Source organism: Populus trichocarpa, chromosome 11 (genome assembly GCF_000002775.5).
Source record: "Populus trichocarpa isolate Nisqually-1 chromosome 11, P.trichocarpa_v4.1, whole genome shotgun sequence".
In the NCBI taxonomy this organism is placed as follows: domain Eukaryota; kingdom Viridiplantae; phylum Streptophyta; class Magnoliopsida; order Malpighiales; family Salicaceae; genus Populus; species Populus trichocarpa.
In genome coordinates, this window is record NC_037295.2 from 6,365,931 (window position 1) to 6,380,275 (window position 14,345).

Sequence of the window (14,345 nt, forward strand, 5' to 3'; positions counted from 1 at the left end):
AATAAAAACATTCAAACACACAATTCTATGCTTATAATGACTTGAAATTCAATGAAGATAAAAATGATTATGAAATTAAAAACAAAGAATTTATTAAGAATTATAAAATAAACGAATGATTAACCACAACAGATTACCAGTTAAATGAACGGACCTCTGACTAGTTTAGTTGCAAAATTAAGCGATTTCGTACTATACGATAATATGAACTATTTATTTGAAAATTACGTACGATAATATGAACTATTTATTTGAAAATTACGTACGATAATATGAACTATTTATTTGAAAATTAGGTCCTTCTATTGCCGGGTAGGTGTACTAATCTTAATTTTTGTTTAATGCAATGCCTAACTGAAACTGACGTTAGGACCAAAACTTCAACAAACGGCTGCTGGCTGCTGCTGCTGCTGTTCAGGGGTGTCCGAAACACATTTTCAACCTGTTTTTCTTTTAAGAAAAAAAATTAATTTTTTTATTTTAAAATTAATTTTTAGTATTTTTTATATCATTTTGATTTATTAATATTAAACATAAATTTTAAAAAATAAAAAAAATTATTTTAATATATTTTTTTAAAAATATTTTTAAAATAATTATTAACACATTTCTATAAACCTGAATATTCTAAAGTCTGAGCACCATGGCCCCAAACCAGCTGGCTCCATAGAGAGGTTGCTGCGTTGAACTTTCCTTCGTACTATTTTATTCAAATTAATAAACATTAATAAGTGTTGTTTGACTTATTCGCCTCAACCTAATTGGCACGTAGCTCCGGTTTCAATTTCTTGGAAAACACAGGCATTGAATGTGCATACAGTTAGTCAAAATTAATCCCCTATTTTTATTGTGATATCTAGAATATTAATTTTCTTTTTATTGTGATGTATATTAATTTTACTATTTTTTAATAGCCAATCACTAAATCTATATATATTTGTAATAAAAAAGTATCCTAAAATTAAAAAAACAAAAAATCATTTTTAGTCTTTTAATTTTATGCATTTTAGTCCCTTGAAAATTATTACTAGGCTCCCCAAAATTTCAAAATATTTCTTAATATTCTTAAAGTCTTATCATGCACGCGGTTCAAATAGCATTTCACAAGAATTTGGAATTTTTTGTTTAATTTTTTTATATTTTAATTTTTTTATATATATCGATATTAAAAATATATTTTTTAAAATAAAAAATATTTCAAAAAAATAACTCAAAAAAAATAATTTATCGAAATCCGCGTTGTGCATGATGTCCTGTCCTGTGTTTTGGTGTTTTTGTTTTGTGGAGTCAACTTGGCCTCTGGACAATTTTTATAGTCAAAAAGTAGAAAAAGCATTGCCGTTCTATGCATGGACTCTCTTTTAACTTCCACGCGCGACTTGCGTGGGCCAACCTTCCCTTATTTGGTCAACCCTCGAACCAAATCCTATGTTACGCCCCATCAACCTTATTTTTATTGTATGCCATTTGTTTACTTTCTTCACAATTAAGGGCACTAACGTCTGCTTAATTTGTTTCATTTAAGAAAAAAAGGACTAAAAGGTATTTTTTACAGTCCCAACAAATGAAAGGGGAGGGAAAACAGGGCCAAAATGTATTAAAATAATTTTTTTATATATTAATTTATTGAAATTATCTAAAAAATTAATTTAATATTTTATTACAGCAAATACATTTTTGAGAAGTGAAGGTAAAAAATGAGTATCTGACACAGGTTTATGATAAGATAAAAGAAGTGGGAAAAAGATTGTCGTTTTCAAAAGGTTTGAATGGTGTCTGTCTGTCCAGTTTAGTCAACGAAAGGGTAGGCACAATGACTTTTGTGATCATCATAAATGAATTTTCTCTGCCTCTCTGTACAGTCATAATTAGAAGAAGGAGAAGGAAGCTATTGAATGGACAGAAATCTGGATAATTATCTGCCAAAGCCATACATGTCGTTTTCACCGAAACTGTAGAGAATTTGGTTAAATTGGTCAATTACTACTCAAAATATAATTAAATGGTGAAATAGCGGAAGATAATTTTTTTTTTTTTTTTTTTTTTTAAGAATAGAACAGTTTGAAAAGATATCAGGATATCACGGGCGTAACATTTCAATAATTGCATAATTTATTTTAACTAAATTACATTATTTTAATTCTAATAGATAAAATTTATAGCAAATACAATTAAATTCTTAATTTAATGTTAAATGATACATTATTAATTAATATTTTCATGTTCAATTGCATTAAATTAAATACAAATTCATAGCAAATTAATATAATTTAAAGAAAATACTAAATTCATCAACTTATCAATAATTCAATGGAACATGTTATTCATCATAATTTAATCATGTTTATGCTCTATTGCATGAACGTGTGTATGTATTTAACTATATTATTAGCCGATTCTAACAATATACACAAATCCATAATTGAGCAACTTAACCTTAATTAAACACAACACTTAATTAATTGAAATAATTAATTCCTAATTAATTAATTTATTTTCATTTTTAACTGTATAATTGATTATATTCTTAAATAATTTATCATTAATTTAACAAATTTTAAATTCACCATAAACTTTAAATGCAACTTAAATAATTATTTGATTTCAATCAAATCAAATACAAATTAATAGCAATATAATATGTTTATCTTGTTTATATGTCTACAAGAATGGGCTGGGGTGGTGGCGGCCAGGACAGAAAAGGAAACAATGAATTTTCAACACTAAAACATCAAAAGATGCTTAAAAACCACGATGAATTTGATTTTTGGTTGTTTTAAAAACAAAATCTAAGTCATAAATGAGTTTTTTAAGAGAGAAATACATGTGTTCATGTTTTTTTTTTTTTTTGAGAGAGACAATATTTGCATGTTTTGTTGGTGTTTAATCTATTTAAAATTTAATTCATGTCATACTTATGAAGCACAACATCTTAAACTATCGCTTTTCATATGCAAAACATGTATCAAATTATATCATTCATATAGTATCATCCCCCAATGTTTTTTAGTTTATTGATAAAAAAAAGCCCATTGAAATTCTTTACTTTTAAACAAAACTAAAAAATTAAAGGAAGAAAAAAAAATAAAAAATAAAGTGAAAGCAAAGAAAAGAAAAGAAAGAAACCAAAGAGTCCATTTTTTTCCTTCTCTTTCTCTGTTATCTCCCCTCCCAAACGCGGAATTATCAATCTTTCCCTTTGAAAAACCGCCCTCTCCTCTTTGTAAAGAACAAATCCTGACATTCAAACAAATCCTGTGTGGAGGTAAGAAAATATTCTCTTCTTTCTTTAAATAAAAGAGGGACTAGTAGTTTTCTTCATGGCCACCGCTGCTATATTTTCTTCTCTAAGGCGGCGAAGATCGCCGTCTTTAGAAGCTTTCTTGGCGCCGGTTGATTTAACCGATGTGGCTCTTGTACAGACTCTTGTATCAGTATCAACAGAGCTTGTGTCTTGTTTCTCAGGGAAGTCACTCTTCTTTCAAAGAAAGAATTCTCGTTCCTTAATCCGTAAAATTGAAGTCTTTGTTGTTTTATTGGAGTATTTGAGGGACTCGGGGGCTGGTTCTGCTTTATCCCCCCCCACAATTGTTTGTTTTAAAGAACTTTATTTGTTGCTCTACCGCTCAAAGATATTGCTTGATTGTTGTGTGCAATCCAGTAAATTATGGTTGTTGCTTCAAAACCATACAATTTCGGGACATTTTCATGATTTGAATCAGGAAATATCTACCCTTTTGGATGTATTTCCGTTAGATGATGTTGAATTGAGTGAAGATGTTAGGGAACAGATTGATCTCATGCATAAACAATCAAGGAAGGCGACTTTATTTATTGACAAGGAGGAGGAGGATTTGAGGGTTAGTTTCTTTTCGTTTCTTGATGAGTTTGAGAAAGGGAAGATTCCTAACATGGTGGATTTGAGGATGTTTTTTGTGGAAGGTTTGGGGATTAAAGATGCTAAGAGTTCTAGGGCGGAGATTGAGTTCTTGGAGGAGCAAATTGTCAATCACGAGGGAGATATTGAGCCCACAGCTTCGGTGCTTAATGGGTTCGTTGCAATTGCTCGCTATTGTAGGTTTTTGCTTTATGGGTTTGAGGAAAATGAGGTGGAGTTGCAAATTGGGAATCAGAAGAAGCTGAGAAAAGGGTTGATTAGCCAAGAGATTGCAGAGACTTTTATTACAATCCCAAAGGATTTTTGCTGTCCAATATCGTTGGATTTGATGCGAGATCCAGTGATTATTTCAACAGGGCAGACATATGATCGGAGTCTGATCTCTAGGTGGATGGAGGAAGGGCACTGTACTTGCCCCAAGACTGGGCAGATGCTCATGAACACCCGCCTTGTTCCAAATCGGGCTTTGAGGAATCTGATCGTGCAATGGTGTACTGCTCATGGAATCCCTTATGACCCTCCAGAAAATACAGATTCATTAGTAGAGGCTTTTGCAGCAGCTATGCCTTCCAAAGCTGCAATTGAAGCCAACAGAGCAACAGCAACACTTCTTATTCATAAGCTAGCAAGCGGTTCGCAACATGCAAAGACCGTAGCTGCTCGTGGGATACGTTTGTTGGCGAAATCAGGAAGAGAAAACCGCGCTTTCATTGCAGAAGCTGGTGCAATCCCCCACCTTCGTAATCTGCTGTCTTCTACAAACTCTGTCGCACAAGAGAATTCTGTTACAGCAATACTCAATTTATCCATCCATGATAAGAATAAAAGCCAAATTATGGATGAAACGGGGTGTCTGGGATCGATTGTTGGAGTATTGAGATTTGGACTCACAACAGAGGCAAGAGAAAACGCAGCAGCGACATTATTTAGCCTGTCAGCAGTTCATGACTACAAGAAGAGAATAGCAGATGAGGAAGGGGCAGTTGAAGCCTTGGCTGGTCTGTTGAGAGCAGGAACACCACGAGGGAAGAAGGATGCTGTCACAGCGTTATTTAATCTGTCAACTCATACAGAGAACTGTTTGAGAATGATAGAAGCAGGTGCAGTTACTGCACTAGTTGGGGCTTTGGGAAATGAAGGGGTTGCAGAGGAAGCAGCTGGTGCACTGGCTTTGATTGTGAGGCAGCCAATTGGGGCTAAGGCTGTAGGGGGAGAAGAAATGGCCGTGGCTGGGTTAATAGGAATGATGCGTTGTGGAACACCAAGAGGAAAAGAAAATGCTGTTGCAGCACTGCTTGAGTTATGCCGGAGTGGTGGAACAGTTGCCACTGAGAAAGTGCTCAAGGCACCTGCATTGTGGGGTTTACTTCAGAGTCTACTGTTCACAGGCACAAAGCGAGCAAGAAGGAAGGCAGCATCACTTGCCCGAGTGTTTCAGAGGTGTGAGAATTATTCCTTGCATTTTGGTGGATTAGGTGCTGGATATGCATTTGCTGGAAACTCTGCTCCGAATAGGGATTCAAGTTTTGTCAACGAAGTGTCAGTGCCCGTGTCCATATCAGTGCCTGTTCTATAGTGGTAAAATTCCGTACTTTTCGTTGTCTGCCCTGCTTATAAATGTTCCTCTTTTTGTTCGCAACATTTATGAATTCTTTCATTGAAATTTTAGATGATAAAGAGAAGAAGTTACAGAAATATCATATCTTGTTTCTTTTGGAAGAACTATAATTGTTGTTGAACAGTTAGTTTCACATATATAAAACAGCATTTAGAACACCAGAATAGAAATTATTAGAAATATTTATGTCAAACTCTAATATGTGTATCATGAGAACGATTGAAGTTGCTGCTTTCAATTTCTTGCCTTTTAACTCAATACATAAAACATGCCTTGGACAGATGCAGTTAGTTTCTGCTCTGTGACAGCACAGTAGTCATCATAAAACAAGGGTTTTAATTGCTCCTACTGTAATCTCTCCCCAGATAAAAATGTAAAATCATTACAAAAGTTCTGGGAATCCAAGCACAAGCTGTTTGCCGGTTGGTTAATATTCGAGCTGAAAGGTTTCTAGGAGATAAAGGGACTTAAATGATGAAAGTATGTAATGTGTCTCAGTTTCTTTTCAATGCTGCAAAGGGAATTCAAAGAAACGTCATCTATATTCCTGTAACACATGTACAAAGAATATGAAGCTGGTAAGTTAAGAATGCAGATTCCATTTGTTTTAACTCACATGTGAGGAAAAGAAGCATCTAACAAGTCTAGATGGTCAAAAAACAGGTTTGATCAGCATTTCTGTTCGTCCAAAAGTTAAAAGAATAAAGCATCAAGTATGTTAACTCACAAGAGTTACTTTACGAAGGTTCCAGAGAATGGCAAGAAGATAACTTGTGCATATGGGAATTTTCAAGAGAAAAAACTAGTGGTGGTTTCGGAGAGTGATGGAAGATTGGCTCAGCACTTTTCTTCTTTCAAATAAAATCACCAAGAATGCGCTATTAGATTCCTGTGCCACTAAAGAATATAAGAAAAATATTATAATAATGTCCTTTGTCCTTGATATCAAATAAATTTTCACCAAGAAATGAAGTATGACATGATGATCCACTCTTATCTTCTTCTCAAAGTGAATGGACCAGAGTAAACCAAGTACATTTTGAACCTTTACCTGGTAAGTGGCCTCTATGCACAGTACAGAATAGTTCTGTGGGCGCATAGACAGCCATTGAAATCTGAAGTCTTGAGGGAAGTTTGAAAAGTAGAATCTTCTTGTAATTGATGGTTTTGGTAATGGTGACGTGTAGTGGGGCACGCCCACAACCGATGGCACCCAAAGTGGATACGCAAGTCGGCCATTCACCAGGGAAATGATTGAGACTGTGGGCTGCAAAACTTTGGATTTACTAGTTGAGCTTATCTGAAGCGAAGCCATATGCAGTGGAGTCGTTACGCTCACTGATGGTCATAAAAGACATTATTAATACTTAATTAATTTGTGAATTAATTTATCCATCTTCTTTATTTCTCTCTGTCGATTTTCTTTTGCGAGATGTTTTGGAGTAGGTGGTCCATTTTCCTGTCGATACCAACTGCCTAGATGCCTTTATAAGGGGGAATAAATCACTCCTTGGGTTTTATCCTTGCATCTCGCATAATAACTAGAAATTCAAGATCAGACCTTGATTGCTGCCGAAGAGAGTCAGTCTGTTGAATTATCTATAAATCAAAGAGAGTATCATTTTACGTTGTTTTCATTTTCTGGGGACCTTTTTCCTTAGATACCTAGTAGTTTCATGCTACTTTTATCTGTGGCCTCCGACTAGATTCATGTAAATCACCATCTTGACTGTAAGGGTAAGATCGTTTGAACTCACCCTCTGTACCACAGATGGATGTGGGAAGAACACGTGGAACTCTCAACCCTAGAATCCACACATTGTGGATGCTGTAATAATTTGGCCACGCTATCGAATAATATCACCATCCTTCTCGACTCTCTTCATACCACCTGGTAACAATCATCTGCTCGACAATAATTGCAAGACATGTAAATAATGTAAACATCCATTTCATAGACATGGCTCTTTCGAATTCATTGTGATGCTTTTTATCGTCTACTGAGTATTCAACGTAAATTCTTTAACACCCATAGCACAGCATGCATGTCTCCCCTAACTAAAAAAAGAAAGAAAATGAAGATGACCAGCTTGGCATCCCAACTTGCTTGAAGACTTGCTCTTGCCAGTTCTTTGGTTGGAGTATCCCCCAACTCGCTTGACAAATGACAATCGCGTTTCTCTGGCGCATGTTACCTGAAAAATAGTAAGTGTTCAACTCTTTTTTCTTCAACCTGGCAAACGTGACAGTGTATCTAACATATCATTAGTTTTTTGTTCAACATGGTTCCAGAATTCCTGGCAGCTTCCCGAGCATAATTCCGCACTTTTAAGTTACCAAATTGACTACAATAGCCCTCCACCTCTGATGAAATTCCTGCTTTTTATGAAATTTTCGAGACTTCATTGTGAAGCCAGTGCCCAGACTTTGCCAAGCATTTGTGTTATTCGATCCCGTATTGCTACGTCTATTTAAGAGACGGGAAAGGATTCCACTTCCGAGAAAAGAGAACGAAACCTGTCAAAATCCCAAAATTCTTACCATCTTCCGTAAATTAATCACTCACCAACTCCACCTTGCAAGATTGGTGATCTGCTAGAAGAAATTCTGGAGTTTGGCAGATCAGGAACCCAACTATCACTCCACGCATTGGCAGTTCTTCCATCTCCAATAACTGTTCGCAACATTTCAAGTACTCTTCCTTAAGAAAATAATGAACCAAGCCCAAGAGGAACACTCTCCTTTGACAGAACGCATGAATGCCCTACCATAAAAGTAAATTCCTTCCAGTATTTGTACAGTACTGCAAATTATATGCTTTATTGTGCACTCATACAGAAATCTATAGTTAAATTGACTTTTTTTAAGAAAACTAAATTTAAGTTTCACACAACGATAACTTATACCGAGATACTAATGTTATAGAAGCCTACTCCCTAATGCTATTAAAGAGACAAATGTGAAATATAGAAGATGCCATGAATTTTGGTTAATTCTTTGATAAATCATTATATTTTAATAGGGAATCAAAATAAAAGAAGTTCTCTTACACGCAATAGATGTGGCAATAAAGTATAATCCAACTTAAAAAAATAACGTCTTATAAGATTATTTATACTTGGTAACTAAACCCTACTTGACCTAATAGGCTAACATCACTTTAAATTAAAATAAAACTCAAAGTATCTCAAATAAGGCCTAAAACATGAAAAATAAAACAAAGTTGCCGCACACTATGGATAAGAAGAAACAATTGTTAAATGAAATCTTTACTTAAAAAGAACTCTTGACTGAATAGGTTGCGGTGCCGCCCCATGAAATCCAAAACAAACAAGGAAATAATTCTTCTTTAGCATTCTATGTTTTCACAAATAATATGAAATCTTCTCGTAGTTTGGAATTCATAAAACACATGGAAACACATAACCCTATAGTTACCGAATTCTTCCCCCATGGTCAGCCTATGATGCCAAAATTAATTAAGCCCATGAAGTAGGTAGATTAGGCCCTTCTTGTACATAGATTAAGTTGGCTAAGGTCTAATGATCACTTGTTAAAGTTGTAGCCTCCTTGAAACCTACATTGGCCTAAATACTCTAAATTTACCCATTGAATGCATGTTTGAGCTTTCTTTGTCCTTGATCTTGTAATTGACCCAATTAGAACTTTTAATGGATCTTTTGGTGTAGTTTGGATCGTTAATCTTCTTTTTTTTTACCTTGAATCTTCACCTACATCAAACAAAGAGATATTAGAAACATTAAAAGTGTTATAACCCATTTCTGGGTTATTCCCCAAATTAACTTCTTTCCTTTTTAAAATAAAATTAAAAATAAAGGAGACTGGAGATGTAGAAAAAGCTACAATTTTGGACGAAGTTGGTAGCATAATTATACCTCATTGTACCCAAAACTGGAAAGACAATGCAGATTCAAGGTCAAATTAAATGATTATTGGATAAATCTGCATAAAAATTAAGTTCAGGGATATAATTAAATTTTTAATAGGCTAATTTGATTTAATCATGGGCCAATTAAAGTTTTATTATGTTTAAAAGTTAATTGAGTCAAGTTAAAGGATTTAATTAAGTGCAAGCACTTAATTATATTTTAAATGGGTCAAATTAATTTTATTAAGGACTTAATTAGTGAAAAAAATAAGTTTGGAAGCCTAATTTGAGCTTAATTGAGAAGATTGAAATTTTAGAGAACCAAATTTAATTTTTACAAGGTTAATTGATTCAAATTAAGGGTAAAATTAAAGAAACTCGCAGCCAAGGATCATTTTGAAAAAGGTGTTGAAATCTAGGGACCCCATTGATTAAAATCAGGGGTGAAATTGAAGAAAATTAAAAGTTTAATATTCAATTGAGGGTCAATCTGTATAAATCCAAGATCAATGACTTATGTGAAAAAGACGCAAGAATTCAAGGTTGATATTGAAGTTCGGTAGGATAATATTGCATAAAATTAGAAGTTTAAGGTCAATTAGGGGTGCAATTGAAAGAAATTAAAAGTTGAAGGACCAAATTAAACTTTGGCCAAATCCCTAAATTAAAACCTTAAAAGCCAAAACATCGCTATTTCATTTAAATGAAACAATGCATTTTGACCAAAATGGTTCTGTTTTTTACAAAATCATGATATTTTAGTTATAATTAAAGGGATTAGATGATAAATTATTGATCTATGCATGATCTCCAACATGTATGTGCCTTTGTTGTGACCCAATCTAATTTGATCTGGAACCCACATTGCTGGGTTCGTTTTGAGTATTGTTTGTGTTTTTTTTTTGTTTAATCTATTTTGTTCAAGAATTTTTTTTAAAAATTTTTTGGGTGTTTAATTTGGTTTTTTTTTTTTTTTTGCTTTAGTTTTGTTTTTGGGTTGTTTTTCGCGTTAAACTAGAATTTTAGTTTGGTTTATGATTGAATAAAAAATTTCAGGTCAACCCGGTCGGGTCAAGTAAAAAATAAATGGGTCAAAGGGATACCATGTTTGGCTTGCCATAATTTTTGTTAAAGGGTATATTTGGCAAACACTCTTTAAGCCTATTTTTTGTAGTTTTATTACAAAGAAGAAAATGAGTTTTTTTTTTAAAAAAACCTAAAAAATAAAAAATAAAAATATTTTATTTTTTTCTTGCATATGGCTAAAAATCCTAAATTTATTTAGGCATTTTTTTTTAAATCTAAAATTCTTTGACATATTTTCTTAAATAATATTGTATGGATTATACAACAAGTTTGTAAATTTCCAAAAGATTTTGGCTTACATTTTGAAAATACCAAAAACTTTTATTTTGTTTTTTTAATACGCGAGATTAAAACTTATATGCAAGATATATTCCTGATATTAAATAAAAAAAATTTATTTTTTGTTGTTGGCATTGGAATGATTAGGTTTTTAATATAATAAAATAAGGATTTCCTTATTGAGAAGAATTTTTCTTAAACTTTAAACAGACCAACAGTTAAAAAACACAACTTTTTCTTGGTTTATATCAGACAAATAAATGATACAGTTTACTTTAGGTAAGGCATATTAAGGGTGTCCATACCTTTTCTTTGAGATCCATTTCCCAAACTCTAAGACCAATTAGAATTCTTAGTGACTAAAATACTAGATGGGGACTCACATTCCTTTTTTTTCTACTAATAAAGGACAAGAATTCCTTATCCTTATCACTCATATCATTCCTGACTATCCTGAAACGGGAGGATAATCATCGCGATGTCACACACGTGTATGTGAGGAGAATAATTCAAAATACAAGAATTATTTTGGATGTAAAACCCAAATCAATTAGTGTTAACCCAACAAAAAATAAAAATGAACATTTATACGGATAAATATTAACGGATGAAGACTTGACGAGAAACATGTATTTTGACATAAAACACTAGGGGTAAATTGATAAATTAGAGGGACAAAATTATAGACTTGAGTCAATAAGTGTGAACCCCATGTTTAATAGTAAAAAAACCCCTAATCAATTAATAAAAATCTTGATTTAAAATAATAGCAAACGTGTATATGAAAATCTATTTATGGGTGAGGAACTGACAATAATTAATCATGTGTGACACAAAAGAAAGGGAAAAATGGTAATTTGAGTAAAGAAAAAGAGAAGCTCTAAAATTGGTAATTAGTTGTATGGAAAAATGGATGTTAAAGTTAATTGGAAATTGAAGGTGAAATAGTTAATTAGAATGTAATCTTGTATTGTTATTGTTTTGAGAATATAAATTAATGATGAAATTGTTAATTAGGGCATGACTTTGTGTAGTTGTTTTGGGAATATTAATTGATAATGTGAAATAATGTGTTAAATGGATCAAAAAGTTTTGGGTATTGATTTTGGGATGTGTAAACCTTATGTTAAATAGTGTAATTCCCAGTTAAAAAATAATAAATTAAGGAAAAAAAAATTACTATGGGTGAAAACCCCCGGTTAATTAGTATAAGATCTCAAATGAAATAAAAAATAAATATGTAGGCGAAAAATATTGACGGTCAAAGATTTGATATAAATAACATGTTGAACATTTAATGGGTGATAGTTTTATAAACACAAAAAAAATTATATTCCCTCTCTTCCATTTAAAGTTAACGGTATCCATAAATGAGAGGAGGGGAGAGTTTGGAAATTTTATTTTCTTCTCTCTTTTTTCAAGCCAAATTGATGAATTGCTAGTGGATTTATATGCTTCCCACAAATGAAATTAATCCTCGCTTGAAAACCCTAGAAAGAAATTGAGGAGTTTTGTGTTGTTAGAGAGAGAAAGCTTGTACAGTGAAGGAAGAAAGGATTTTTGCTCTCTTTCATCAAGAACTTATTAGAGTTAAATTAGTAAAGGTAATGGGTTTAATTTCAATTCTTTTCTTGAAGGGTTAAAATCTAAAAAATTTAAATTCTAGGGTTTATGTTTTAAGTATGTAATTGGTAGTTTATAAAATCTGAAAAATTTAAATTCTAGGGTTTATGTTTTAAGTATGTAATTGGTAGTTTAACTATTCCTTTGGTTGATTGGTGTAGGAAATTATAGAATAGGAAGTAAATTAAAGAAACTGAAAACCAATTATGGAAATTGAAATATTAAAGTGGCTAACCATAGTTGGGAATTTTAGGGGATTTGAAATTTGACTAAATTGTGTTGATTTTTTATGTTTTAATGATGTTGGGGATGCTTGAGATTGTTTTGAATATTGTAATATGGATTGCTAAAAGTTTAGTTATTGTGCTATACTTCGGAATGATGAAATTATGGAAAATTGACTAAATTGTGTTAATTTTGATACTTTAATAATGTTGAGAATTCATAAAATGGTTAGAGATATTAAGAATTGAGTTGCTATGAGTTTGGTTGTCATTGTTATGTTTAGAAAAGATGGAAGTTATGAAATTAACAAAATTGTATTGATGTTGATTAGTGTGTTTGGTTGTATAGAAGTTTTGAATTTCATGTTTGGAAGTAAAATGCTTAATATGAAATTTATGAGTGATTTGTTGAGATGAAATTGGTAATATGAAAAAATGAGAAATATATGTTGGATGAAAAAAGGTAGTAAAAAAAAATATGAAATTGTATATTAAATGAAAATTGGTAATGGAAAAAATATGAAATTATATTTGAGATACAAATTGGTAATATAAAAAAGGATAATGATGTGTTTGTATAATTATAAACAATGAGTTAAAATGATTGAGCACTGATTTGAGGATGCCTTCTTAAAAAAATTAAGAGGGACATATGAGGTTAGACTAGTAGTTAAGGGAGCATCTATTACCAGAGTGCTAAGTAGATGCTTGTCACCTCACCTTTTTATTTATAGAAATGTTGTTAAAATTTATGTATACATGTGAAATGAGTTTTCAAATGAATTATATAAAATTATGATAAAAAAAAATATTAAGTCGACCGCATGAGCAAGGGTTATTTTTGTAAAGAATTAAGTCGATCGCATGAGCAAGGACTATCTTTAAGAAAAATAAGCTAGTCGCATAAGCATGAACTATTTCAAGATAAGCTAAGCTAGTAGTAAGAGCAAGGGCTAGTTTGAATAATTTAATGTTGGTCACATTGGCAAAGACTAATTGTGTTAAATTAAAGTCGGTTGTACTGGCGGGAGAAAATTATATAAGATAAAGTTGGCCACACTTTAGGGGAATAGATGTGTGAATTAAAATTAAGCCATACATAATAGTGAGAGATAAAGAATGTCTTATAGCACGAGATTACAAGTATTAAAACAAATCAATGTTGATGTGAATCATGAACTATAATTATCGAAATTGATCAATAAGTGTATAGTCGATATAAGCACAAGCCCTGGGAAATGAAATAAATTGATAATGCATAGTTGATGTAAAACATGTGTTATGATTGTTGAGTTGGATTAATGAATATGATCATCTTAAAGCAAGAGCCATGATTATGAACTATGGGTAATGAATCCTATAATTAAGTTAAGACTTCAGTTAAGGATATGAACATGGAATTGATTAAATGAATACAGTCTTTTTAAAACACGAATTATAATCATTAAAGTGGGTTAATAACTGTATAAGTGAAAAGGGAAGCATGAGTATTGATTATTAAATGGAATTGAAGAATGCATTCTTCTTAAGGTATAAGTCATGATTATAGAAAATGGGTTAATAAACCCTATAATTAGGTTAAGGCTCGAGTTAAGGGTGTAACAACCTCGTTGGTTAAATCAGTTTATGTGTTTAACTTCCATGTAAAGGGTAAATGAAGCATAAATTATTATTATTTTTTTACATTGAGTTCACCGTAATTTCTAACAAAATTTCAACAGAGTCTCT

General features: G+C 32.2%; 1 protein-coding gene across 1 annotated transcript; it reads left to right on the top strand.

Moving 5' to 3' along the window:
- Nucleotides 1-3,118: 3,118 nt before the first annotated feature.
- Nucleotides 3,119-5,709, top strand: LOC7463812 (U-box domain-containing protein 17). The gene has a single exon (XM_002317354.4). The coding sequence runs from the start codon at nucleotides 3,321-3,323 to the stop codon at nucleotides 5,472-5,474; it is 2,154 nt and encodes a 717-aa protein (XP_002317390.3). The 5' UTR covers nucleotides 3,119-3,320; the 3' UTR covers nucleotides 5,475-5,709.
- Nucleotides 5,710-14,345: the final 8,636 nt, after the last annotated feature.

Coding starts and splice junctions, on each gene's coding strand:
- LOC7463812 (XM_002317354.4), top strand. CDS start 3,321: ATGGCCACCGCTGCTATATTTTCTTCTCTAAGGCGGCGAAGATCGCCG.